This window comes from Semicossyphus pulcher, unplaced genomic scaffold (genome assembly GCF_022749685.1).
Source record: "Semicossyphus pulcher isolate SPU_LCO1_2020_fin unplaced genomic scaffold, fSemPul1.0.p SCAF_7, whole genome shotgun sequence".
Taxonomy (NCBI): Eukaryota; Metazoa; Chordata; class Actinopteri; order Labriformes; family Labridae; genus Semicossyphus; species Semicossyphus pulcher.
In genome coordinates, this window is record NW_027211748.1 from 29,292,501 (window position 1) to 29,318,373 (window position 25,873).

General features: G+C 44.9%; 1 protein-coding gene across 2 annotated transcripts in view; it reads right to left on the reverse strand.

Moving 5' to 3' along the window:
• The window catches only part of adcy8 (adenylate cyclase 8 (brain)), a 94,916-nt gene that overhangs the window by 58,920 nt on the left and 10,123 nt on the right, over window positions 1–25,873 (reverse strand). For both annotated transcript variants that reach the window (XM_069684523.1, XM_069684522.1), the window contains exon 2: window positions 4,985–5,134. In XM_069684523.1, the coding sequence (XP_069540624.1) occupies window positions 4,985–5,134 (150 nt within the window). The remainder of the gene's footprint in view (window positions 1–4,984; window positions 5,135–25,873) is intronic.

The following is a 25,873-nucleotide window of genomic DNA, read 5'->3' on the forward strand; positions in this document are numbered from 1 at the left end:
CGGGGGCTGAAGATCCACTGCAAGAAGTGAGGATTTCAGAGAGTCTCCTTGACTCAGAGTTTGTAAATCTGAGGATCAGCTCGGTTTGGTTTAGTCTCAGAGCTGGGATGATCCTGTGCCAGTCACCTGTCAATCCCACTGTAGCTGTGTTTGCCTCACATATTAAAGGCTTCCTCTCACGATCCATTAAGAGAAATATTTGTTTTATATTGTTTTTAATGCGTTATTATTTTTGGAAATCCACTCAATGTTTTCAAAAGGATTTAAAAGCTTGACTTCCCTTGTTTAACCCTGTAACTGTGGATAATATTTTCATGCAGAAACAGAGAGCCTCATTCATCCCATCCATCCATTATCTATACCTTTCATCCTGTGCAGGGTCGTAGGGCGGCTGGAGCCTATCCCAGCTGTCATTGGGTGAGAGGCGGGGTTACACCTGGTTACACCAATCATAGAGCTGACACATAGAGACGGACAACCTTTCACGCTCACACTCACACCTACGGGCAATTTAGAGTCACCAGTGAACCTAACGAGCATGTCTTTGGACTGTGGGAGGAAGCCGGAGTACCCGGAGGGAACCCATGCATGCACGGGGAGAACATTCAGACTCCACACAGGAAGGCCCACTGCAGGCAGAACCGGGATCCGAACCAGGAACGTTCTAGCTGTGAGGCGACAGCACAAACCACTGCACCACCGTGCAGCATAAACCTTATCTTAATAAAAATGCTTTTGAATCATTTCTCACACTCATCAAGGTGACATGGAAATCTAAATGTTTGCTTCCAGTTTAATTGTTAAAGTTTAACTCTTAATTTAAGGCTTTAAAAGCTCCACATTTTTACATCACATCACATTGAGGGACTTTGCTCTTATTAAAGTAACAATCTGTTTAGTGTTGGCAGCTACAGCGATCAGTAAATAACATCCACCTTCTCTCTTCAGTGAAAATGGACTCAAGATCTGGTTCATGATACAAAATGACTGTAGGCTCCATCACTATCGTGGCAGAAGATCTCACATGTGTTATTTGAATTGTTTTAGCCGCAGCAGGAAGTGACTTGCACACCCGGACTTGTTTTTTGCAGTGTGGACAGTTAACAGGGGCTGCAGCGTGTTTGCTCCACTGGACATTGTCCCCGGTTCAGACAGCTGAGAGCCAGCGGACTCAGTGTCAGATTAGCTTTGAAAGTCATTAGCGCAGCTTGAATATAGCCGCGAGCTGAAGCCCTCCAGCAGCTCTCTGACATCTTCTATCTTCATATCTGATTCACCAGAAAACACTTTGTTCCTTTGTCCTGTTTGTGATGTCGCTTGTGGTCTCAAGTCAGCAGAGAAGTACAGAAGTACAGTCTGCCTTTAAGGTGATTCATAAATCTTCTGTTCTGCATTAGAAGTCCATTTCCAAAACAGGGAGTATCAGTAAAGACTTAAATGTTGCATAATATCTCCCAAGAATGACAGGTTCATATTTTCAATTTGGGCATTTAGAAATCTTTCTTAGAACTGGGAGATACACTGCAAACAATAAGTACCATTAACTGTTTCATTCACCTTAATAATGATGAAGTATCACATTCTCATGTTGGCTAACTTTATGTTTAAAAGGATGTAGATTTGTTTAAGGAGGTTGGGTTACGATAAAGTAAATTCATTTTTAAAGAACAAAAAGTTTAAATCTGCCAAGTGATCCTTCCAGAAGTCAAAGAGCAGCGTGATTATCCCATCAGAGCGGACTTTATCTCCAACAGACAACTTTTAGCTCTGTTTTTGGTCTCCACCAGTTCCTAAGGGAAATATCTGGCTCTGCTGCTTTATGTCTCTGTCTGCTGTTTGGTGCTGAGCAGGTAGTGTACAGCAACGTATCCTCATACAACACTGAGAGTATGATACCAAACAAAAAGTCGTAAGTCCCACCAGTGTCCAACATACGTGTACATGTGTGTCTGTCTGTATCTGTGTGTGATAAAGTGTATGTGTGCCTCTGCGGGTGGGTCGGGAGGGGCAAGTTTCCAGTATTTGTATTATTGTGATATGTTTTTAATTCTAGTGATGTTTTTAATTTTGTGCTTTTTGTGAAGCACTTTGTGTTGAATTCTTTTTGCATGAAAGGTGTTATATAAATAAAGTTTGATTTGATTTGATTTGAACAGCCGGCGTATGTTTCAGGGTACTCTCGAGCAGCAGTTTTCAGATCTGTTTAGGTCAGTGTTAAGATGCCCTATGGCTGTTTTGGGAACCCTTTAGCATCTGTTTCAAGTTATACATAAGTGTCTGTTACAAAGAACCCTTCAGCGTCTGTCTTAAAGTCATAATCTCGAAGATCTCAGTTTCGTTCTCTTTGGCGGCACCTGTGGCGATAAACGGCAGGATGGAGAACGCGTCACTAACTGGGCGCCACTTGAGATTTTTTCCACAAATGTTGCCACAGACACCCAGTCTGTAATAATACTATATACTGCAAATGCAAAGGCTTCATCAGTGGGCCACAGGCTCAGTCACCATTGTGTTACCTCATTCAACGTTAGATAGAGACTCACATGCAAATCTTCCAGATCACTTTCAGGTCTGTTGTCTTGCCTCCTAATGCACTGTTAGATCAGTTATAAGGTACCCTTTGGCATGTGGTTCACCTGAAACAGCCCCGATGTTTGACTTACATCTGACGCCCACCAGAATTGGACTATACTGGACACCATACTTTACTTGTAGACGGACAGAGCAGTTATTCTGCTTATGTGGGTTGTATGAATTATAGTGCTTTAGTATCTGTAGATATAACATGGACAGTGAATAAGCGTGTGCACAGTTGGTTTATCAAAGCTTTTTGGATCAAATAAAATCCTGCTGAGACTGAATCCCAACAGGAAAGATTCTGGCTGAAAAACAATGAGCTCAAGGTGGGAAAAGTCACCTGCAGAATCGTGTCGCAATCAAAGAACCTGAAAACGTCACTTCATCCATTTTAATATGAAAATATTTATTAGACCAGCTGTCGCCTGTTTCACATCCTGTCCTCTTACCACAGTCACACTTTAATAAAAAGGAGTTCAGAGAAGACACGCAGAGAGGAGTCGATCTTACAGCTTGTTGACAAAAATACTACTCCCTGATTGGTCCACATTAAGGCGGTGTGCTCGGGTCGGGGTTATCAGAGCCGAACCCTTCCAGGAAACTCAGTTAAAAGCTTTCTGCGGCTTCTCAGAGCCCGACCGTCCTCTGCCCTGAGTAAACACAGCTCAGTATGTGTCACTGTGCGTGTGTGCTGCCCGTCTGACTCAGACTCTGTGCACTGTTTCTATTTAAGTGTGTGTGTGTGTCCACTGCACTGATGCACAGGTTGCGTGACAGCAGTGGATCGATGCAGCGTCCGTGTTATTCTCCTCTCAGCGGGCTCATTAGCCGAGCTGCTTACGTTCGGTCCTGTCAACCGAAATCCATCAATCGCTTTGCATCCTTTATCAAAGTCTCATCGCACTGTGCACTACGCCCAAACGACAGGATGAAAACGCATATCATTCGCCACATTGTTCTGTTATGTAACGCCGTAGCGGTGCAGGGGATGTTGAAAGTCACAAAGACACCGTTCTACATCTCTTAAAGTGCACAGGCCATATTCTGCATCTGGCTAAAACTAACCCTCCATTAAAGCAACCCCCAAACCATCGACATCAAAACTCTGTTTGCTGCTGTGAATGTATACGTCAGTCCATCCTGAGGAGGCAACCTGGAAACTGTAGGACTGTACCTGATTCGGCATAATGCTCGTAAACCCAGATTCACCCCCGCCGTGACATCCATTTCCACCTGACTTCTTCTTTATTGTTTCAAGTCACGTCCACGTTGTTTCTAACTACATCCTGTTTACTGGATGTCTGTTACAAGTTGGGCTAAAGTTAGTAGCAGCTCAGCCCCGAAGACGCACCAAAGAACATCTGAGAAACACAGATTTCTAACATGATGGTTTCTATCGTGTTTGGAGCAGTTTTAAGCACCAGTTATGTTCACGTTTGAGAGGACAAGACCTCTGCGGAAAGTTCGGCTCAGGGTAAAAACCTTGTGAACGATTCACACTGAAGGATTTCTAACCTACCAACAAGCTAAGAACCTCGAAACAAGCGGGAAGCAGCTCGGCTTGTCGCTCGTCGAAATGCATCCAACACACTGATGTCGACAGGAAAATGCTTCATTCGTGGGGTGCAGTGGTTCAGTCGCGTAGCCCGTACACAGAGGCTACAGTCCTCGATGTGTCAGCCTCGGGTTCGACTACCATCATCGCCCATTGCCGTGTGTCTTCCACACTCTCTCTTCCCATGTTTCCGACACTTCCGCTGTCCTCTCTATCTAAATAAAGGCCCAACAATCTGCTTGATTCTGTGTTTGTTTTGAGAGGAGGAGACAGACGTCACAGACTGCCCTGCTGTTGCTCCTGCATTGCTCTGTGTGCAGTGAAGCAGATTAAGATTCAGGTGAAGAGATGTGAGTCGACTCAGGGTCTTCTCACCTGATGATTTGAATCATGCATAGTGGGCAGCCATAGTAAACTAACTGTAACTGTAAAGAGGTAAACAGTAGGAGCTCATGAGTACTCGCAGAAACAACAGGCTCTGTAAGGCTGAGCCTGAGCTAAATGCTGACAATAATAGAGCTAGCATGTGGATGTTAAGCTCACCGGGTTTAAGGTGTTTGTTAAGCACAGGGGTTCCCAACCTTTTTGACTACACGGACCAGACAGTGGGATCTGCTCATTGACACGCATGTGCATAAATCACTCAATAAAAAACAACAATGTCAAAGTCGCAGTGGGCGCTGGAGAAAAATGTTAGACTACCATCGCAGACCATGGATATGTGAAGCAGACCACGAGAACCACGCTGCTAGCAAATCTTTGAACCTGTCCCGTTCTGAAAACCTCTCTCAACAATGTCTGATGATGCAACAGGCAGTGTTTCACATGTGCTGTTACGTGTGGTGGACTCACCTGTCTCTGGTTCTCCGTCTCGAGTCGCAGCCGAGCCTCGATGCAGCGCCGCGTCTCCAGGAAGGCCTGGCGCTGAGCCCGGTCTGACAGGTAACTGATGAATATCCCAGCAGTGTTCATGCACATGAACAATACGGCCTGAGCAGCGACCTGAAACACACGAGCAAAGACAGAGGGTGAGAGTTCATCATTTGTTCATTTTAGCGTCGAAAGGGTGACGAAAGTGATGATTGTAGCAGCATCACACAAAAATCTAATCACAGCGCTTTATGGGCTGCGTGACATCGTAAAGGGAGCCGTTTGAAACATTCACCACAGAAGAAGAAAACAGAAGACTGAGCATGTGCAGGGACTTCGGCTGCGCATGTCGGACTACGAAGGCAGAACGAGGCCTGGATGCTGACGGAGGTGATTAATACCTGACGGGAGGACGAGTCTGAGGAGACCTTAACGGTCGATGGTGATGAGTGCAGGACTTGAACGCAGCTCTGGTGAGATCGAATAAATCTCTACTCGTGTTTGCAGTCATGTTATTGTTGGCGACTGTGATGCACTGCTCACTTTAACAATCATCTGAGAAGCTTTTATCAGTCTTCTGTCAGAGCAAATCGGGATGCAAATGATCTTGAGAAAACAAACATTCAATGGTTAATCAACAGAAAATATTGCAGCTGATGAAAAGACATCAAGAGTAGAAGTCTGACTATCCTAAGAGACACCATGTGCTCTTAAAACGTGAGTATTTATTTATTTTCAAGCGTCCAACACAGGAGATAATCTGATCCAAAAAACATACAATGATCTGACCTAACTAAAAGTGTGTCAAGATGACATTAAATATTAAACAGTGTGACATCACCGATAAGCTATCTACAACCATAAGAAGTCAACGAGCCAAGACGTTCACTGGAAAGAGACGAGAGCATCTGAAACCCGAGGAGACGAGAGAGCAGAGACAAAGGAATAAACCAGGTCAGTGATCACCATCGAACGAGTGACTGCTGAGACCGCACGCCTCCTCCTGCACACCTCTGACGGCCCACTGTTCCACCTGCAGGACAGAGCCACTAAAGACCTGTCACAGTCTGTCAGTGCGGGGAGAAGTAATGAAGTAAATTGATAGATTAGACTCGTGTCTGTTTGGCTTTGAGGTCCTTTCCTTAAAACAATACAGCGACAACTACGATCTGGAGCACAAGAAGCTAGTTCGTCTAGAAGACGTTGTCCGTCTGCCGTCTTCAGTCTTCTTGTGTTATGTGAATGCAGTGATGTTCCAGGTAAGGCAGGTGGACACTACAAGATAATCAAGCTGATTTTGGGCCTGATTTCTGCCTTCAGACAAAAGTAATCAAAGTCCTGATGTGTCGATGGTTCTACAGATGATCTCTCCAGATGTTCCTGCGCTGTGAGCGATGTTAGAGTGATTTTACTTCCCCCGATCAGCTCGGAAGAACGTCATGGCCGATTTCAATACGTAAACAAACATGTTCAATATTTACGATCTGATATCCTGTTGTGTGGGGGGAAACCATGAGGACAGCCGAGCACGCACTCTGTGGATCGTCACGTGGAACCAGTCAGGAAGCAAGCTGACTGAAGCAGGAAGCACAACAATCGCAGCCATGGGGACAAAAGCAAACGTGCAGCATAAAGTAACATGTCCAGCCCGTGTTCACGCCGTCTCCACCACCTCATCCACAGTTTGTTCTTTTTTCTTCCTGAAGTTTCAGTTAAATCACCAGTTCTTCCTGCCCGTCGTCCGTCATGTTTGTTTACTCTGAAGTCTCGTTTGACCGCCAGAGATTTAGTGAGATTTCCAGCTGTGAGAGACTCTGGTTGTTGGTGAGTGTGTGCTGTGCTGTTTGGGTCAGATCGTTGCTCTGCACACACTTAACTTTTAGTGCAGGCCAGGCTGTGGATCCACGACCATGAACTTTCTTTGCTCTTATAATGTGATCATTGAAATGTTACTCCTGCTGCTCTGAGCTGCAACTCCTCTGCTGCAGTTGCTGCTTGTATTTAATTTATGTTATGTACTTGAAATGTGCACTGTGCAGCTGTTTTAACAGGGGAAGTACAAGAATCAGATAGAGACTCAAATACTGAACATTACATGATATTGATAGGGATCCCTGAAGGCTGAAAAGAGTCTGTAGAGCTGAGGGGAGCTGCAGAGTCAGGGGATCATTCTCACTGCCTAAACAGACGCTGTGCTGATACCAGGTAGGCCGGGAACAAACCTTAACCAAGGCTGCAGTTGGAGCAAAAAAAGCCGTAACACTAATGAATGTTTTGGCTGTTAAACAGCACATTGAATTGTCTCTGACAGGGAGAAATGGAGCGAATTAGCAATTACACAGCAGCATTTCATATTTCTACATAATTTGGGGGAAGCAAATGATTCAACTGAGGAACCAAAATAAGTACAAGAGTTCACAAATGAGCAACTGAAGAGCAACTGATCGTTTCAGATTTAATTTAAAGCCTCAACAGACCTCAGTAGACTTCAGATTTAGAGCAGCTGTGTAACGATTCAACAGAACACATCAGTGACTCAGAAAAACATGGCCGCCCCGTTTTCTTCTTTGAGAGGTTTTCATCAGCCGTTATTCTGCAAAGTGAGGAGCAGTCAGCGTGTTAAACCGTCACAAAGCAAGATGATGATGCAACCCCCTGCAACACGACAGTCCTCCTCAGCTGCATGGGGGATTTCACCACCATCACCCCCACCCCCACCCTCCACCACCAACCAGCCGGCCTCCTCCTGCCTGCTACAGCTCTACATGATGCAAGTATTCAAACAGGTTGCCTGAGAGTTCAATGAAACACACACAGACACACACATGTAGTGCACGTGTGTCTACGGGGAGTAATTAAAGTCACAGACAAGTCCGGACAGGTCCTGAGCATCTGCTACCATCTACAGTGTCTCTCTGTCTCTATTAAAATAAAGTCCCTGCTGTTTTATTGCCCCTTCAAAAGAGCAGGGGGGTAGTGCATCTGCAGGAGGCTGATAAGGTTGTCTATCAATAAGTCCTGATCACGCAGCCAGGTGAGGAAATGTCTAGCTTTTGTGACCTTTGCAAGCAAAGCTGGATCCCCAGCTCGTAAAGGTGGCCAGAACTCCCGGGTCTTTGTTTGGGAAGCCGTGAGGACAAACTGAGGTTAACCAGGCAGCTCACCCGACGGTGGCCTCATCTCTCCACCACCATACAACCATCTATCATCAAATACTGATGCAGTCATGGTCGCTCAGTCCGTCCAGTGCAGGGTATACAGTGAAGCCACTGCTGACTGTAGAGTTTCCGGTCCTGACAGCTGCAGCACAACTGATGCCGAATGCACGCTGCAAGATAATAAGGCAGATTTTTGATTCGATTCCCCCCTTCAGACTTCAGGTTGATTGATGCCGAATGCACGCTGCACGATAATGAGGCAGATTTTTGATTCGATTCCCCCCTTCAGACTTCAGGTTGATGGTTCTGAAGATGATCTTAAAGATGTTCCTGTGCTGTGAGGGATGTTAAGAGTGATTTTGGCCACACCGATTTCATCCGAGGATAGCCGAGCATGCTTTCTGTGGCTCGTCACGTGGAACCAAACGATAGCCAATCAGGAAGCGAGCTGACTGAAGCAGGAAGCACAACAATCGCAGCCATGGCGACAAAAGTAAACGTGCAGCATAAAGTAACATGTCCAGCCCGTGTTCACGCCGTCTCCACCACTTCATCCACAGTTTGTTCTTTTGTCTTCATGAATTTTCACTAAAAAGTCCAAAAACTATCATCTCCAGTTCTTCCTGCCCGTCGTCTGCCATGTTTGTTTACTCTGAAGTCTCGTTTGAGCGCCAGAGATTTAGTGAGATTTCCAGCTGTGAGAGTCGGACTCTGGTTGTTGGTGAATGGATCTGTTCATGTGTGTGGTGTGCTGTTCGGGTCAGATCGTTGCTCTCCACATCTGTCATTATTTGTCGTCAAATAACAAGACCTCAAACAGGCGGTCTAATCAGGCAAGATGAGCGAAAACACCTGTGGAGGTGGATCATGAGTGTGCACAGGTAGGCCTCAGTAAACACATTACACAGTGTTAAAAGGAAGTGGACATCTGAGGTGTGTACAACCAAGCGTCATCACCTCAGCGCATGTGAGATGAATGAGATACACCGCCCTACTTTTGCACGGCTTCATTCTGTGGCATTACTCATGACCCAAAATATCACATCTTTATCTTTTTTAGACAACCGACAGGAGAAGAATCAGTTAAAAGGTGTCACTTTTAAAATCCTTCTTTCATGGTTCAGTTCTGGTCTAAGAGTCTGAGCACGAGGCAGACCAAAGCCATGGTGGTTTCATAAGACTGAGCTCGTTCCACTGCTTTCCGTCCACCGTCGTGTTTTTCCCTTTTTAGAGAACACAAAGTGTTATTGCTCACACACTCGAGGCACTGTTGTGTCACGGCAGATAAAAACCTCAAACAGACAGTTCGGTGTCCTCGTTCGCTGAGAGGAAAAGCTCTGAAGTGCTCTGCTGCTGTGTTCCTCCGCGGTGAAATTGCGGCACTAAGAGCACATTACAAGAGGGCTAAAATAGAGCATGAAGAGGGGGGTTTCTGACTTCTGCTGCTCTCGACAGCTCGATGCTTTGTGGAGAGCCAGTTGACTCTTTATGAAGGGGCTTTCCTCGACTGCCTGTCGGCCTCTCTGACTGATCTGGATTGCTTTCGTCGTTAATGGAGTGGAGAGTTTGTAGTTTAGAGCTGTTTATTCAGGAGGCCGTGCAACCTCAAGATTCAGGCCTGCTGACAGTCCCCTCCAGGGCTGGGTGTTCTTAAGCAGAAACAGAGCAAATGGGCTGCACGGCGGTGCAGAAGGTAACGCTGTCACCTCACAGCTAGAAGGTTCCTCGTTCAAATCTCGGTTGGAATGAAGTCCGACGTCCTCCCACGGTCCAAAGACATGCTCGTTAGGTTCACCGGTGACTCTTACATCGCCCGTAAGTGTGAATGTGAGCGTGTCTGTCTGTCTCTATGTGTCAGCCCTGTGATTGACTGGCGATCAGCCCAGGTGTTACCCCGCCTCTCGCCCAATCACAGCTGGGATAGACGCCAGCTTCCCAACGGCCCTGAACATATCCCTGGGATAAGCTGTATAGAAGATGTTTGGATATTTAAGGGTCAAAATTACTGCAAAAACTTTTGGGATTGCTTCATTGGATCGCTTCAGTGGACAGCAGTGAAACATCAGGGCTGCAACATCTTAAGGGTTAATGCACAAGATTGTCACTGACTGTCTGACAACCTTACAGAAAGGATCCCTGCAGAGATAGACCTTTTTGTTACAGAGGAAGATGAGAGCAAGCTGTCCCTTCAAAGCCACCAGACTCCATTGACAAAAGCGGTAATTGTACCTTGCAGCGCGCAGGAGATGCTGGTCTTCCACTCGTTATTGTTGTGTGTGTTATTGTGTTGGATCTGAAACACCCATTCAAATCTCCAAGAGCCACACAATAACACAAACACGCGCTGTTGCTCTTCACAGTGACTACATTACAGGGATTCACTCTTAACACATCATATCAGAGATTCAACCACAAAATGCGAGTCGACAGATTTTTTTGTCGATAACATCTTTTGCAGAATAAATAAGAAAAACCTGGTTTCTCATTTGGCCATGTGAATGCACCTGTGATTTCTATGGTTAATAACAGTGCAGACTGGGACTGGAAGAACTGGGTTATTTCTTCTGACGGCGGTGGAGGCGGCCATTAATTCAGTGGAGGCGGCCCGCCTCTGCTCAAAACCCCACAATGTAACCATAAAGAGAGACCAAATCTGAATATGTGTAGGAGTATTTTCCTTTAAGCCGCACACACACACACACACACACACACACACACACACACACACACACACACACACACACACACACACACACGCACACACACACACACACACACACACACTGCTCTCCCCTGAGGCTCTTCTCTGTATCGCAGTGAGCTGAGGAGCCTCCCGGTGCATCACGGTGTGTTATTGTGAATCCCTCCCAGGACGCCATCAGCACTGATTCAATTTCTAAGTCGCCCCCCGAAGGCCTCTGCTCCTCCCACGGAGACCGAAAATTAAAACCCCATAAGCCGCCGCAGCTGCGGTGGCTGTGACGGCGTCCATGTTGTTTTGGAAAAGAGCAGCGCCGGCTTCGCCATAAAGGGCACGAGCCTGGAGAGCGCCGGTGCACTCATTAAAGGAAAATGCCAGTGATGTGGATGTTTTTAACAAGGTCTCATTAAGAGCAGCGGGTCAGGAAGAGGCAGCTTATAAACAGCTACATGGAAATAATGAGCAGGGGTTAATAATAGTAATAATTATCATAATGTTTTCAATCCGATTCCAGGGTGGGGACAGTCAGACAGCGAGGCACGGAAAATAAACACACATTTGTAGTCAGTAACAGGTCACTCATCCTCATTTAAATATGCACAGATGAATGGATGGATGGACGGCCTGGACTTCTGCTCAGATAGGAGTCAAACATGAGGATGCAGTCCGCCAAGGACAAGTAACCAAGAGCCTCGCTATTGCGAAGGCTATCTATTGGACCGATTCCAAAAGTTGTCCTATGAGTCATTTCACCCGAATTTTGTAAAAATAGAGCCGACCTCCATTCTGGCCTCGCAAACATCCATCACGGCTCGACCATTACAGAGCTAGAACGTGAGCCACCCACTCGTCAGGTGCGATTAGCGAGCTACAGTCAGAGGTGAAGCGCTCATGCTCAGAAGTGAATCAGCTGATGCTCGGATCTTGAGGGACGGCCGAGATTTTCCAAAGACTGGGTATCTGACAGGATGACTATTTACAAACCACGACGACATTCCTGTTGAGGTTATTTCCCATCATGCTCCTGGTGGAAATGAACAATAAGTAAACAAACAAGCTGTTTACACAGACGCCGTTTCACCTCTGTTACTTCCTCCGATGCCGGCTCAGAGGCGGAGCGACTTCACCCCACCATTTCGCCTCTGTGTGTTTTACATAGAAGAACGTAACAGAGGAGTAATTATGCCGCCTTGAACTGGCAGTGTAAAAAGGGCTTGTTTAGCACCCCGCCTTCTTCTCCCTGGAGATAGAGCTCCGATTGGTTGTGATCACGTTCACGCCATTGAACTTCACTGTTTGCGTGAGCCAAGACTAAAAGCTCCCATTAACATTACACAGTAAACACGTTTGATTTTATCCGGACCAACATGACTCTATGAAAAGAGAATAAATCTTTGCCCCGATAAAAGCTCCCTGCCAAGAAACACGACTCATGTGAGGATCTCTCCAGCTGGACTTCATCATGTTTCGAGGCTGCAGAGGGAAGAAAACTGTGTTAAGCCGAGTGTGGGAACTCCTCAGCGCGTCACAACGGCAGGATAATTAGAGAGCGTCACCTTTTAACACAACAAAACGCTTTGGAAAGAGGGGGCAGAGAGAAAGATCAGCCAGCATCCATATTTCAGAGCTATCAGTTTCCTTCCTGCACAATGTGTGGACTTCTATTTCAGTCTTTACACAATAACATATGTACTGTACAACAGCAGCAGAGCAGAGCCTCAAAGCTGTCGGGCCACCGCACTGTAACCTGCTCTTAGTATCCGATGACAGCTGTATGCAAACATGTTGGAGGAGCAGCTGGAGCTAAACCTCCTCTGCCAAGTGGAGGGATTTATTGTGTGGCTCCGAGCTACAGAGGAGGACGACTGATTAACTCGGCTTCACACGCTCAGCTATGTCCTGATGACTGGATGAAGATATTACACAGTCAACGCAGGCCGTCAGAAGATATTACATTTTAAAATTTAACATGACATGGACAGCAGCTATTAATAATTCATAACTGACAGCATGATCACTGATGTTTGCAGGAAAACAAACTGAAGCTCTGGGTATTCACTCTGCGGACAAACTGTCAGCATGTATTCCAGCAGTGCAAACAGTCTCTCTATTTAAACAGGATTAAAGCTTGTGTAACTGCAGTGAACCTGATCTAACCGTCATAAATCTCTTTTATAACCTGGACTGGTCAGAGATCTGTGACCATCTGCCAATACAAGCTTCACACAGCATCGGCTCTCAGTAATTAGCAGCATTAAACGGGGATGTTCCCGAGACTAACACGACCATCAGTTTCAATCAAGCTGCAATCTCTGCAGAGAGAAACGAAGCCCACGTGGAAGTGCCAAAAATCTGCAGTTCCTCGAGTGGCCAGTTGAGGCTGTCTCCAGCAGTGAGTCAGTCCCCACAGAGCCCCATGTTAAACTGTACAGCAGAGATAAACATGTTTCCAGTAGGTACGATAATGTAGTTTGATATTGTAAAACAGTGACATTGCTTTGATAACTTTCTGATTAAAAAAGAATGACAGGAAATTCTACCAGATAAATGCTGTGTGTTTTTATGTACATTCACACTTAACCATCAACCCTCCAACTTTTTATTGCTCTTGGTTCAGCGACTCCACTTCCTGTCGAGACCTCACGCCGTGTGAGCGCTGCAGGTGTAGCCGCTACAATTTAACACACCGTCCTACCCGCATCTGTAGCCACAGCGTTAACGAGCGCCGGCACAAGGTGTCACTGATAAGGGCAGTACACGCACTGAGAAGCCATCATGCTAACATGATCTGTTACAGCGTCGCGTGCAGTTTAACAGTCAACAGGCAGCTGACAGACTCTGCAGCTCAGCAGTCAGTTCTCTTTTGAAGAGCTGCACTAATGTGATAACAGACGGACTTTTGTTGTAGATTAGTGATGGAGGGTGATGGCGAGTATCCCGTTTGCACCAAGCAACCAGAAAGCAGCAACTTGACGAGTTTAACTTAATTTCACAAACGCAGTGACTATTGCACATCCTGCGAAGGAATTTGCGAGGGTTAAACGATTAATCGTGCAGTCTTAGTTTTCAGCCTGGTACAAAAAACACTTCTGGTGTTCACAGCTCATTCCTCGCTCTCCCAGCAGAGATGTGGTTGAGCAAGGAGTACGCTACGTTTCACAAGTTCTCTTCCATACTCTAAATAAATAAACTACAGTCAGCTACAACCACACATAGAGTGTAATAAGCCACGAGCACAGACTGTGTAGCTTTGATAACTTGGGTTTTTCCAGCCCCTTACTCCTCTCCAGCTCCACCCTGTTGTCCGCATATGGTCACTTCTGTCTCCCATAAAAAAATATATTCAGTATATGGTGTCGTAAATGTTTTACAGCATGAATAAAGTTAAATTAAGTTATAATTTATGGTTGTACTAACACGTCAGATTTTCCCATGGGGCTCCAGTCCTCCAGACATACAGGTAATGACCCTTTCTTCATTTAACCTTTCACCTATTGTTCCTAAAAGATTTCTAATTGAATTCATGTTTCCTGAATTCATCCAAGAATAAGTCGGATCAGTCAGTAAGTTTGCAAATTGCATTGGGAATACCAGACACAATGCAGAGCTCCTCAGCTGTCAGTTACTAACATTGAATGTGCTCTTAGATGACAGAATGGAGACACCTGTGCACTGTGGATCCAGGGATACAACAGGCTGGTGATGATGTTTAATTGTTCTTTAAACTGTATCACAGAAGAGCCGGTTCAACTCTGCAATGACATTTCAGAGCTGAGGCTTATAAATGAGTATTAGCTGCATTGCTGGTTAAAGCAAACATTCATCATTATAGTATATTTGTTTAAGTGACTGTTGAGCGGTCCATAAAGGTGACATAGACGCTCTGTTCCCTCGGCAGCTGGAAGTGTCCCACTTCACACTTTCCTTCTTCCTGTGACACAGATCGCATGTTTTCTCTCCTCTGAACATCTGAAGGTTGAATTAAACATCGTTTACGTCACACACTGCTCCAAATATGAGTCCCATGACATGTGACCTACATGTGAGTCGTTAGCATGAGAATATCTGATGTCATTAAGCTGAGACATTTGTCACAGACACGTGTGACTTCTATTTTAAGTCGCATGTGTGAGACACAATCAGGAGAAACTACTACAGTGTAGAGTTTACATGGGATTATTAGCATTCTGTGCAACAGCAGAAAACACAGCGGACCAGACCACAGCTTCTCATACAGTAGCTGCAAAATCTATTGTTCTGCTGATGTTATTTAACCGTGTCATTGTCTTGTATTACAAACACTTAATAAAGAAAAATAATCTGTCTCTAATAATAAGATAAAATAAAAATAATGACCGTGGTTGTTTTGATCTTGACCTGCGTCTCAACAACAACGGTGTAATGATTGGCTGTTAAAACACTGAACATACCGTAGGACTTGGAGTGTAACGACATTATTGGTGCGAGAGGCTGATTTGAAAGTCAAATCAAAAACACTTCTCCTTGTCGGTCTGAAAACAGCTCTTCTTGGCACCTCCAGATTCACAGCCGGCTGTTTTCTCAGGCTGAACGTGTAAATTGGCCTCACGACTGAGATGACAAGTGAACGTGTGCAGGAGGACGTGTGTGTGTGTGTTACAGCAGCTCATTTCCAACAAGCAGCCATGAAAGCTGAGATGTTCACCAATATGTTCTGAATGTGTGATGAGAAGCAAGCCAAAGACGGCGCGCTGGGTTTACTTTACACGTCCTCTGGGTGAAGAAGATCGAATATTTATAGTGTTGGCTGTTTGAATGCACATGTTAATAAGAGGGAGGCTGCTGAGGCTTGTTCATCAGCAGGAAGACACATCCACCATCCTCTACACTAAGACACCACGCGTCAGTTTAGCCACATGCATGTGTCAAAACATGTCACTTACAGAAACAGTGACGGTCTATTTACTCAATACTTATTTGCTTGACATAACTATGAATATAAAATTAATATCCGCAAAAATGGTGATCAAAGATTTCTTTAATTCAGACACTCAGGCCTGAAAAAGTTATTTTTTCCTTATACAGAAAAACTACGACTTCTGATGAAAGAGCCACATGTCTGCGTCTCTAAATAAGACACTTTAAGCACTTTAAGAGGAATTCAGGTCATTTGAAACCTTGATTTGTATTGTTGTGTCACTGGTGTTTTGAAGGGTTAGCTAGCAGCAAACCAGCTGATCGAGGCAGTGGAAGACAGGCTACTACTGTGCTGCGTTCTGCGAGGTAAAATTACCATTTTTTTCAATGGGGTCTGGTGGCTTTCAAAGAAAGCGGTGTAATGTCTATTTTGGGGTTTAAACAAGGTCTTTCTCTGCAGGGATCTTTTCTTTAATGTGGTCAGACACTTGCACTAACAATCTGAGCCTGTAAGTGGCAAAAACAAGCACTTTTGGCGGATGCACTTTTGATGGGCCTGCAAGGATTACACTGAAGCCATGACGGCTTGTAGCTGCTCCTGAAGCAATCAACTGGAGCAATTCCAAAACGTTTTATATCTAATAGAAATTTAAACACCCCCCAGAAGGGCCCATGTTTTAAAACACCAGGATTACGACGATATGCCTCATTATCAGACCTAGGCAGTGTGTTTTTGACAGCAACCCCCGACAAACTAGCTCTATGTCCAACTGAAGATCCAGCATCATGTGCTTCCTCCTGTAGTGGCCTTTGGAGAAGATTCTCCCGAACATGTGATCCTGACCTTTCCCAGCAGCATGCGTGCTCTTTAATGTCACCTTATAGATGTGCCGATCTTGTTTTCTCCTCAGGGCGAGAAGCAGGAGGAGAAGCTGAAGGCAGCCATTGTGGTGAGCTCTCTGCGGCTGTAAACAAGTGTGATGGATTGCTGCCTGAATGCGTCAGTGAGTGCTGATACACAAATTGAACTGAAGTGTGTAGTCTGCAGTGTGTACTATGTCCTTTTGGTATCCATACCAAGGCATCAGAGATTATCAACATTCTTCTGAGGCTGGTTTATTTACGTCACTCGTGGAATCCTAGTCCGTATTTAAGTGTCAGTTTGATTCTTTTCATGTGGCTGAAGATTTTAAAAACTATACTTCACATCTGAACAAGTTAAAGCTACAACAAATAATTAATCACAAGACAATTAATACCCAAAATGTTTCAATTAATCGTTGTCAAGCAAAAAAGTAAAACATTTGCTCGTCCCAGCTTCCTAACTGTAAGGTTTTGCTGCTTTTAGTCCTTTTTGTAAATTAAATAGTAAATAGTAATTTAAAGACGTCATTTTTGCACATATTGGTCTAAGTCTTGATACGGCCGGGCCCTGCCTTGGTCTTGGTCTTAACTTGGTTAAGCTCTGCCTTGGTCCTGGTCTTGACTCAGTCTGGCCCTGCCTTGGTCCTGGGCTTGACTTGGTTAAGCTCTGCCTTGGTCCTGGTCTTGACTCGCTCTGGCTCTGCCGTGGTCTTGACTCGCTCTGGCTCTGCCTTGGTCCTGGTCTTGACTCGCTCTGGCTCTGCCTTGGTCCTGGTCTTGACTCGCTCTGGCTCTGCCTTGGTCTTGGTTTGCTCTGGCTTTGCCCTGGTGTTGGTCTTGACACAGTCTGGCCCTGCTTTTGTCCTTGTCCTTGTCTTGGTCTTGGTTTTGACACAGCCTGGCCCTGCCTTGGTCTTGGTCTTAACTTGGTCTGGCCCTGCCTTAATTTTGGTCTTGATTCCATCTCAGTTCAAAGCAATGGTCTTGCCTCTGTCTTGATGCTCTCTGTTCTTGGATTGTTCTCTGGACACAAGGTCACAATTCACAACCGCAGATTTTTAACAAACAATTCAGGGTGATGTTTTCTCTGGTGCTTTCACATTATGGTGAATAGAAGCATATGTATGGAAGACTAAAAACTGTGTAAAACAGAAAGTCCTTAGTGTCAGTAATGTAATTATGCAACAATAATATCCAGTTGCCAAGCTAAATGCAGCGTTCGGCAGTTGTGTTTGTTCTTGAGCGCACAAACTGAGGGTTATTCCCTGAGACTGTCAGGGCGACAGATCCCTTCGGGACAGGTAGCAGCTTGAGCTCAACAACCTGAGGGAGAGGGGAGACAGTCTGTGATACTGTAGCTGTTGAAGACCGATCATCCCAGGAGACACTCAGCACAGATGCCAGAGGACAAGCTGCTACAAGCCTCAAGAACGTGTGCTGCACGGTCCAGTTTGTCCTGAGACGAGACATCACTAAAACAAAAAACAGCAGAAAGAGTGCAGCAAAGATAAAGACTGCCAGCACTCAACAAACTAATCATGCAGGACTGAGATTTTAGGCTCCTTTCACGGCTAAACTGCCCATTTTCTTTCAGGAAAGAAGCATGTGACCGTGCACTACCTGCACAGCTGCATACAACAACCACTGTTAAAGACTAGCTGGAGAGGAAAGAGTAGAAAAGCAACTATTTTTTAAATGTCTGACAACATTACAGAAATGATCCCTACAAAGATAGACCCCAAAACATCCGTTACATCGCTCACTTTAACTCCACCAGACTTGACATAAACATTTTACCTTGGAGAACACATCATCTGATCACCTTATTCAGCCTTGTTTTAATTTCCCAAACTCTCATGTCTCAGAACTTTGTGTCCTCAGACACTGGTGCCCATGAAGGCATATTTAAACGGGCTAAAATAAACCAGATGAAATGTTGATTGAGTTTATAACTGGCCCTTAGTGCCAGAGGAGCTTTTTGAGGGAGCCTCAGTTGAACCTTTTCTCAAACCAACTGCTGGAGGAGACGGACATTCAGAGTGCGAGCCAAAGCCAAATGCTTGATTTTGATGGATTAATCAATACAAGGCGCCACCACATTGGCAACAAAGTGTTGTAGACGACGGTTAAGAGCCTCAATTAAAGTCTGCTCTTTGATTCTTCCATTAAGTTTGTCCCTGGGGGCCACCGTACGACGAAGAGCTGTTCAAAAGCAAATTAAACTCAGCACCCGTCTTTCTGCTTTGCACAAGGTGGTCATCAATATTTGCTTTCTCTGCCTACATCGTTAGCTTCAGTTATATACGATTTCTAAAGCTCGGTCTTGTTAAATCGTCCTCTCCGGAACAAACCTGATGAATCAACGCTGAATTAAGCAGTTTCAGGATAAAAAACAGTGTCATTCACACACAGCACGTCAGGAGGGCCTGCGAGATGAGCTGCCGCTAGCTGCCGAATAAGTTGTTTTCAGTGTCCATTACTCTAAGTTTTTACCAGAAGACAAATGATGAAGATCTCATCCTCCCCAAAACGTGTCATTAAAACCAGTAAAACACAGAACTCAAAATCAAACCGGCCACTGGAGCGTGGGGAGAGTGGATTGTTCGCAGGGTCAAACAAATTGTCGGATCAAGATAAAAATACGGTTTCTTTTGTGTTTAATTCAACAATTGTATCTTATAAACAATCTTTCAATGATAATTGGCGTCCTTGGTTTTCCTCTGCCGTGTCCTGGTAAAAAAACATTCACCTTCCATTCTTTCAAAATAAAAGCCTAAATACTCAAATATATTAATAACACAAATGGTATTCAATTGAATCCTATATCTTCCTTTAACGAATAACAACAAGTAAATGACTAAATGTAAAATAATCAAATTATACACAACAATACAAACAATGCGGACAGCTCCAAACAAACAAACAAACAAAGTGTCTCCTGGCGAGGTCGGGGACTGCGCGATGATTCACCGCTAACTGAAGCTCGCTCGTGACTGAAAAGCTTCATCCGACTCATGGTTTGGAAAAAAATCAATCGTGACTTGAGAAACTAACAAATTAGACGGCTACAAATGTTTAAAAGTCTTATCAAAGGCTTATAAAAAACTTTACTTGCATCTTGCACTTAAAACATTTAGGATTTTGGTGTGGAGCTGAACCCAGAAAAAGGAACATGTGCTGCCCTTAAAGTCGAGCTGAAACGGCATTCCGAGAGTATCTAGCTTCCTCATCGTGACGTATTTCCGAGTGAAACAGGACGTGCAGGCGGGACATATCATTAGAGGGATTTGATTTGATCGCTGAGAAGTGGGCGTAGACAGACGTTCTCCACAGCGCAGTAGCTAGCTAACTGACCGAGCGTTCTCGGTGCTCTGCGGCTAAATGTTGCAGATTGATTGACAGGTGGATGTCATGATATTATTGGTTGAAACTGGTTGCTACTAGCTTACGTAAGCACACGTGTTTATTACCGGGGATGTGATCTAAAAGGATTAAAATGACATTTTTCATTTCACCTCGACTTTAAGGCCTTTAATTTAACTCGGAATATTATTTTCTAGTTAAAAACAATAACTGTATAACTTGTATACTGTCGTTTTATAAAGTTGTTTGAATATTTCATATGTTTTCGCCCATAGCATGACGTGATGACGTCACTTCCGGTTCGGTTCGTCACTTCCTGTTAATGGCTACCGCGGTAAAGGACACAGACATGAGGCGCATGCTCCAATCCGCCAAGAAGCATCATAGAAGCAATGCAGCGAGTTCAACACGAGGACAACAAAGAACAAATAAAGCTTTGTTTTTCTCTGATTCTCCTGACAATGAAAAACAGTGTTGATGACTGTGAAAACCCTGAGGTTGTCTTGATCAGTGGGTGTGGTTGTTTCTTATTCTGTGGTGTTCCCAGGTTGACTGCAGGTGGGGGAAGATTCATCAGTCAGAGTCATCAAGGCGGATTCAACACACCTGATCTCAGCTGATCGAGCTGCATGTAGGAAGGCTGCCGACCATGCGCTCAGTCTCTCTCATCCTTCACCATGTGACAGCCAGGAACACTACAGCTCACCACATGAACCTTCAGTTTTATCCTTATTTTACACACACATCATGATACACTCAACATACACTCTTTACAGTACTGATAGTACAGACATTACGTGTTTGTTCTGTTATGTTAGTTACTTTACTGTGTGGCCAAAGAAATCTCTTTTGAAAGGTGAATAGTTTGTCAGGTCGGAGCCATCTTGTAACATGATTGAAATATAAACAGCAGCTGGAATAAGTCGGATGTTATCTACAGAACTCGCCTCGTTCATTTTCACACCCGGACTAACGAATAAAGGAAATGTTTGAGAACAAATTCTCTGCGGTCAAACATTTCCACCACGAGGGCTGAATTTCCTTCATTTTTCTGAGTACCTGCTGATTTTTCACATTTCAAACAGATAACAGTAATCCAAAAGTAATCTCATTAAACGCTGACCCCCGGAGGAGAGCGGTGAGTGCTGCTGGCTGTCGCCCTGCGCTATGAATAGATTACAGCCGGGGGGGTAATCCTGTCTGAAATCATCCTCAATGTGAAGAGTAAGCCGAAAATCACCCTCACTTTAAGCTTTAAACCTCACTCAATATGCTCTCAGACTCTGACAGGACACATGGTGTTGCATATCAAACTGCTTTACACAGCGGGGGGAGGAAACACAAGAAACTGAGATGATGCTCTGAAGAGTTCACAAAAAATGATCGCACGAAAATAGTGTAGAAGAAAAAACAAACCCTGCTTTTATCTGCACCTGTCCCCGAGGCTTTTAAATATAGATTCTGAACAAATAAAACAAAGCAGAAAACAAATCCAGAGTTCATTCATCGTTTTAAACCCAAATGACTGAACGCTCTTTAAAGATTGTGACACGAAGCCAGTCTAAACGAAGATGGATGGCTCTCTGCACTGACACTGTGATGTTAAACATGTGTCCCTGCAGACGTGATCCCGCTCATGTGTCAGCTCCTCACCTGTCTGTGCTCATTATTCGGTTTGTTACGCGTTTGACCTCTGAGCCCTCGCAGAGGAGGTCTCAGAGGTCAGGCTTCTCAGCACACTGTCCTCTAACCTCCTGACCCCGCCTCCAGCCACAGTTACACTTAATTAAGACAGTAAAAGGCGAGGAGGGACACTGGTGAGCAGATGAGAGAATAACAGCACCGAGGGGAGGAGGATGCAGCTCCCTGTTTATTGATTAAAGGCTCCACAGTGCCTCTTCCTCCTATTTTTACTGAACTCTTTAGATCTGCTGACAGAACCAGGTTCCAGACGAAGCAGGTTTAGCTCCTCCGAGTCAGGTTGATCAGTTTTAAACACAATTTTTAAACTGACTGATGGACCAACAAAGTACTTGAATTATGGTTTCAGTTCTTCATGCTGTATGGATTTGGCAGCAGGGGTGCGACGATAAGTCGTCATTGTCGACAAAAATCGATGACAAAATCGTCAATAATTAGTTGGTTGCGTCATCACGTGTTGTTCATGCTCTGCACGGACGTAACATGGTTTTCCAGGGCTGAGTTGCTGAGGGGTGAGCCGTCTCACATCCTCACTTCCTCTGCTGAGAGTTGCACATGAAAAGCAGCCACCGTGAAGCGACAGGTAAACAAAACAAAGTAAAATGGCGGCGGCCGATGCAACGCCATCGCATCCTGAAACTTGTAAAGTTTCACCCTCAATGCTGCAAAGAAAAGGATCACCTGCAGGACCTGTAAAGAGGAGCTTGTTCGTCACGGGAGCACGTCGGGAATGATGGATGGATGGATGAATGACAATCTGACAATAACCAGAGTAAAGTTTGAACATCTTTGTAAATGTGTTGTCAAGCAGCACGTGGTGAAACACTTCCTCCGTCTTTGTTCTCATGACTTCACTCTAGACGTGATCCAGCTGTTTTGTAGCTTTCAGGTTGAATTGGAACAGCTCTTTCTACATCATACTCTACACCTGAAGTGCCCTGTTGTGTTTGAAGCCAAAGCCTCGATCAGAAGCTTTTGATAGTGCAGCAGAAATGAGTCACGCGCGCCCTGACGAAGCACATTTTGCTCTGCTCGCTGGATGCAGCCAAGTCTCCAAAAAACTCAATGACTCTGCCAAATGTATGGCCTACGAGTTCACCTCGGTGCATTCTGCCGTCTTCTATTTACCAGCCGCGATACAATAACCAGTAATAAGGTTCTGTCAGCAGTTCAGTGAAAGAGACACAAAGAGAGGCTTTCATTGAGATGAATGTCTGGCTGCACGGACCATAATGGAGCAAGAGGAGGGCTGAGCGCTGAGTCAGCGTGGCAGGAAAAAAGTGGATGACTTGCAGGTAGGTTTGGAGGTCGGTCACCGCTGCTGAAAACGCTGGATTGAAACCGACACGTTTCAGGACATTTGGACGTCAAGACATGACGTTTAAATAAAAACAACAAAAAGATAAACTTCAGATAAAGAAGGAAGTGGAAAAGTAGCTTTTATATTCCCTGAAGGCAGATTCAGGACCGACTGTGCTTTAAAAGCCAACAAGGTGTCATTAATCAGGTCAGGACACTCCTGGCTCTAAAAACTCTACAAACGGTTTAAGAGCCTGAAGCAGAGAGAGGAGGAGATGAGCCAATGAGAAGTGTCTGTTGTTTATCGTTTAGAGCCCAGACTCAGGGCAGTGATTCTCCCAGACAGACACACAGGTTTATTTGGCCTCTCTGACGAAGAGGCTGGAGGAATAAACACAGTGACAAACGGCGGCGGAGGACAAAATCCCCTCAGTGCAGTTTATGAACGAGACCAATGCTGAAGCAAGCTCTTTATTCCTTTATGCCTTTAAATAGACCTGAGCCGAAAGGCAACATATCTTTTTTTTTTGTTCTGTCAACTTCCACTTTTACTCCGAAACATTTCCCCGAACAATATTCCTTACTGGATTTTTTCCTTTAGGTGATAATCTCAGGTGTTAATAAGTGTCTGTTCAGTCTCTATCACCGAATAAGGTGACACAATGTTGACTGAGCCCACTGATGAAAGCCTTTGCATTTACAGTATAGTAAATCCAGGACAGTGAATCGGCGTCCAGTAAGTGACGCGTTTCCCATCTGCCAGCGGCTGCTTTTCCGTGTTGCGAGCAGGGTTGCCAGGTCTGTGTGACACAACCAGCCCAACGGCCAATAAAACCAGCCCAATGCTAGAACTCAAAATGTCCCCCTGTCGAACCACACATACTGCTTTTAAAGTCTAACAGCATTGCTATCATTGCCAAATGCATTATAAAATACACAGATTGATTAAACTCAGATGGTCATGGAGGTTGGTGAGAGGAGGATGCTATCAAAGCTGGCATCCATCACAGACAACTCCTGTCACCCCCTGCGATCTCGGTTTTACAGCGACGACAAAGAGCTTTCGTATTATCTCCAGCTACACGTCCTATCCAGTCTCTGATTCCATTTTCACGTTACCAGTCCCTTGTGTATTACTTCCCGTATTTTTCCCACTTACCATCATGTTAAATAAAGGATTTATATTTACAGATAGTTTATTATTCATGTAATTTGCATGCAAAACAGGTCTACCCAACCAGCAGACAAGAATTTCCTCCTGCGGCAACACTTCAAAGGTAGCCTGGTTCAGCGGGAAGGCCGCGGACCTGGCAACCCTGGTAAACAGTAATCTACTGTGGCAGAACAAACAAAGAAGGACAACCATTACAGCTCATTTACACTGGAAGCATGGGCGGAGCGTGGGGTGACGGCTGCGTGGGGTTTCGGCTCCGGCTCGTGCCATCAAGGTCTCCACCTCGCGACAAGGGGAGTTCTGTTTTTGGAGCATTAGGTCTTTCTGCCGATGCAGACTGATCATTATCCTCACTGCAGGATACTGGAGAAACATCATCTTCTGAGCTTTGAAAGTTGAGATGTAAAATGTCTCAGCCCTTAATCTATTATGTGGCTTTGTAAGCTTTAGATTGGGAAGTGTCCTCCCACGATTACTGTTTGTCGCCATGAGAGGCGCCAAAGAGAACGAAACTGAAATCTTCAAGATTGAATCTTTAACTTGAACTGTGACTTAAGAAAATGTGACTAACTGTTATGTAAATGTTATGAAATGTTATGTAAATGAACCAGACTGATTGCGTCATTTTGATGCTTGTGCTACATGTTTATTGCGGCTGTCTAGCGTCTGCGTCGGACAACTCTCCTACGTCTGCGGACGATGGAGGACCTGCGAGCCCTCCTGCGTCTGCGAGCAGGGCGAGGGGTCTGTCTGCTTCTGCGAGGCATTGTCAGTAAGTGACATCATAGACCAAATGGGTCCTATTTATAAACTCCTAGGCAACGTTCTATGATGTCACTGATGATGTCACTGATGATGTCACTGTTCAGCAAGTTAGCCCGGTCACCCCCCTCTCCAGCAATATGTTGCGGCTCCTCCTGGAGCTGGATGGGGCATTTCCAGACCAGGTGGCTCACGTGATCCGTTCGACCCGCTGTTTCTACAGCGGGTTGAAGGCTGTAAATAGCCAGCGCATTCCAGTGATAATCTGGAAGATTTTCATGTAAATAAATGTCTGTAAAGTCTCTATGCATCGCAGAACGACGTGACACAATGGTGACTGAGCCTATGGCCCACTGATGAAAGCCTTTGCATTTGCAGAATTATGGACTGGGCTTACGGTGCGACAAGCGGCGCCCAGTTAGTGACGCGTTAAGAACGCCACTGCTCTGAGAGGTAAAAAGAAAAATTTGTTTGGTGGCTTTAAAAAGAGCGACTTAACGGCTGTTCCTGGTTTCAAGAAGCTTCTTCCTCTGTAACAAAAGGTCTGTCTCTGTAGGGATCCTTCCTGTAGTGTTTTTACACTCTAAAAATAACTCTGAGCCTGTCAGTGGAAATAAAAGCACTTAGTGGACGTTATTTTGATTGGGCGCATTTTCCCCTTATATTACCTTGCATCCATTACAGCCAGATGTTCAGCTGCCAGCCGACATGTAAAAATTGGGCCCTGATTTAAAAATACTGGAAGTATTTTTACGGCTTTAGTCGTCTTTGGAAGCGTCTCTTCTTAAACCAATGGCTCAGTGTTTGGACGGATAAGTTGTGCTAAAGCAGGCAGATTTCTAAATGGAAGAAAAGTCTTCATTCCCTGCTCTGATTGTGGGATTCCTTCATGACAGAAGAGTGAGAACGAAGGACGGTAAAAGCTTTCACGTCTGTAGCAATTTGTGGAAATG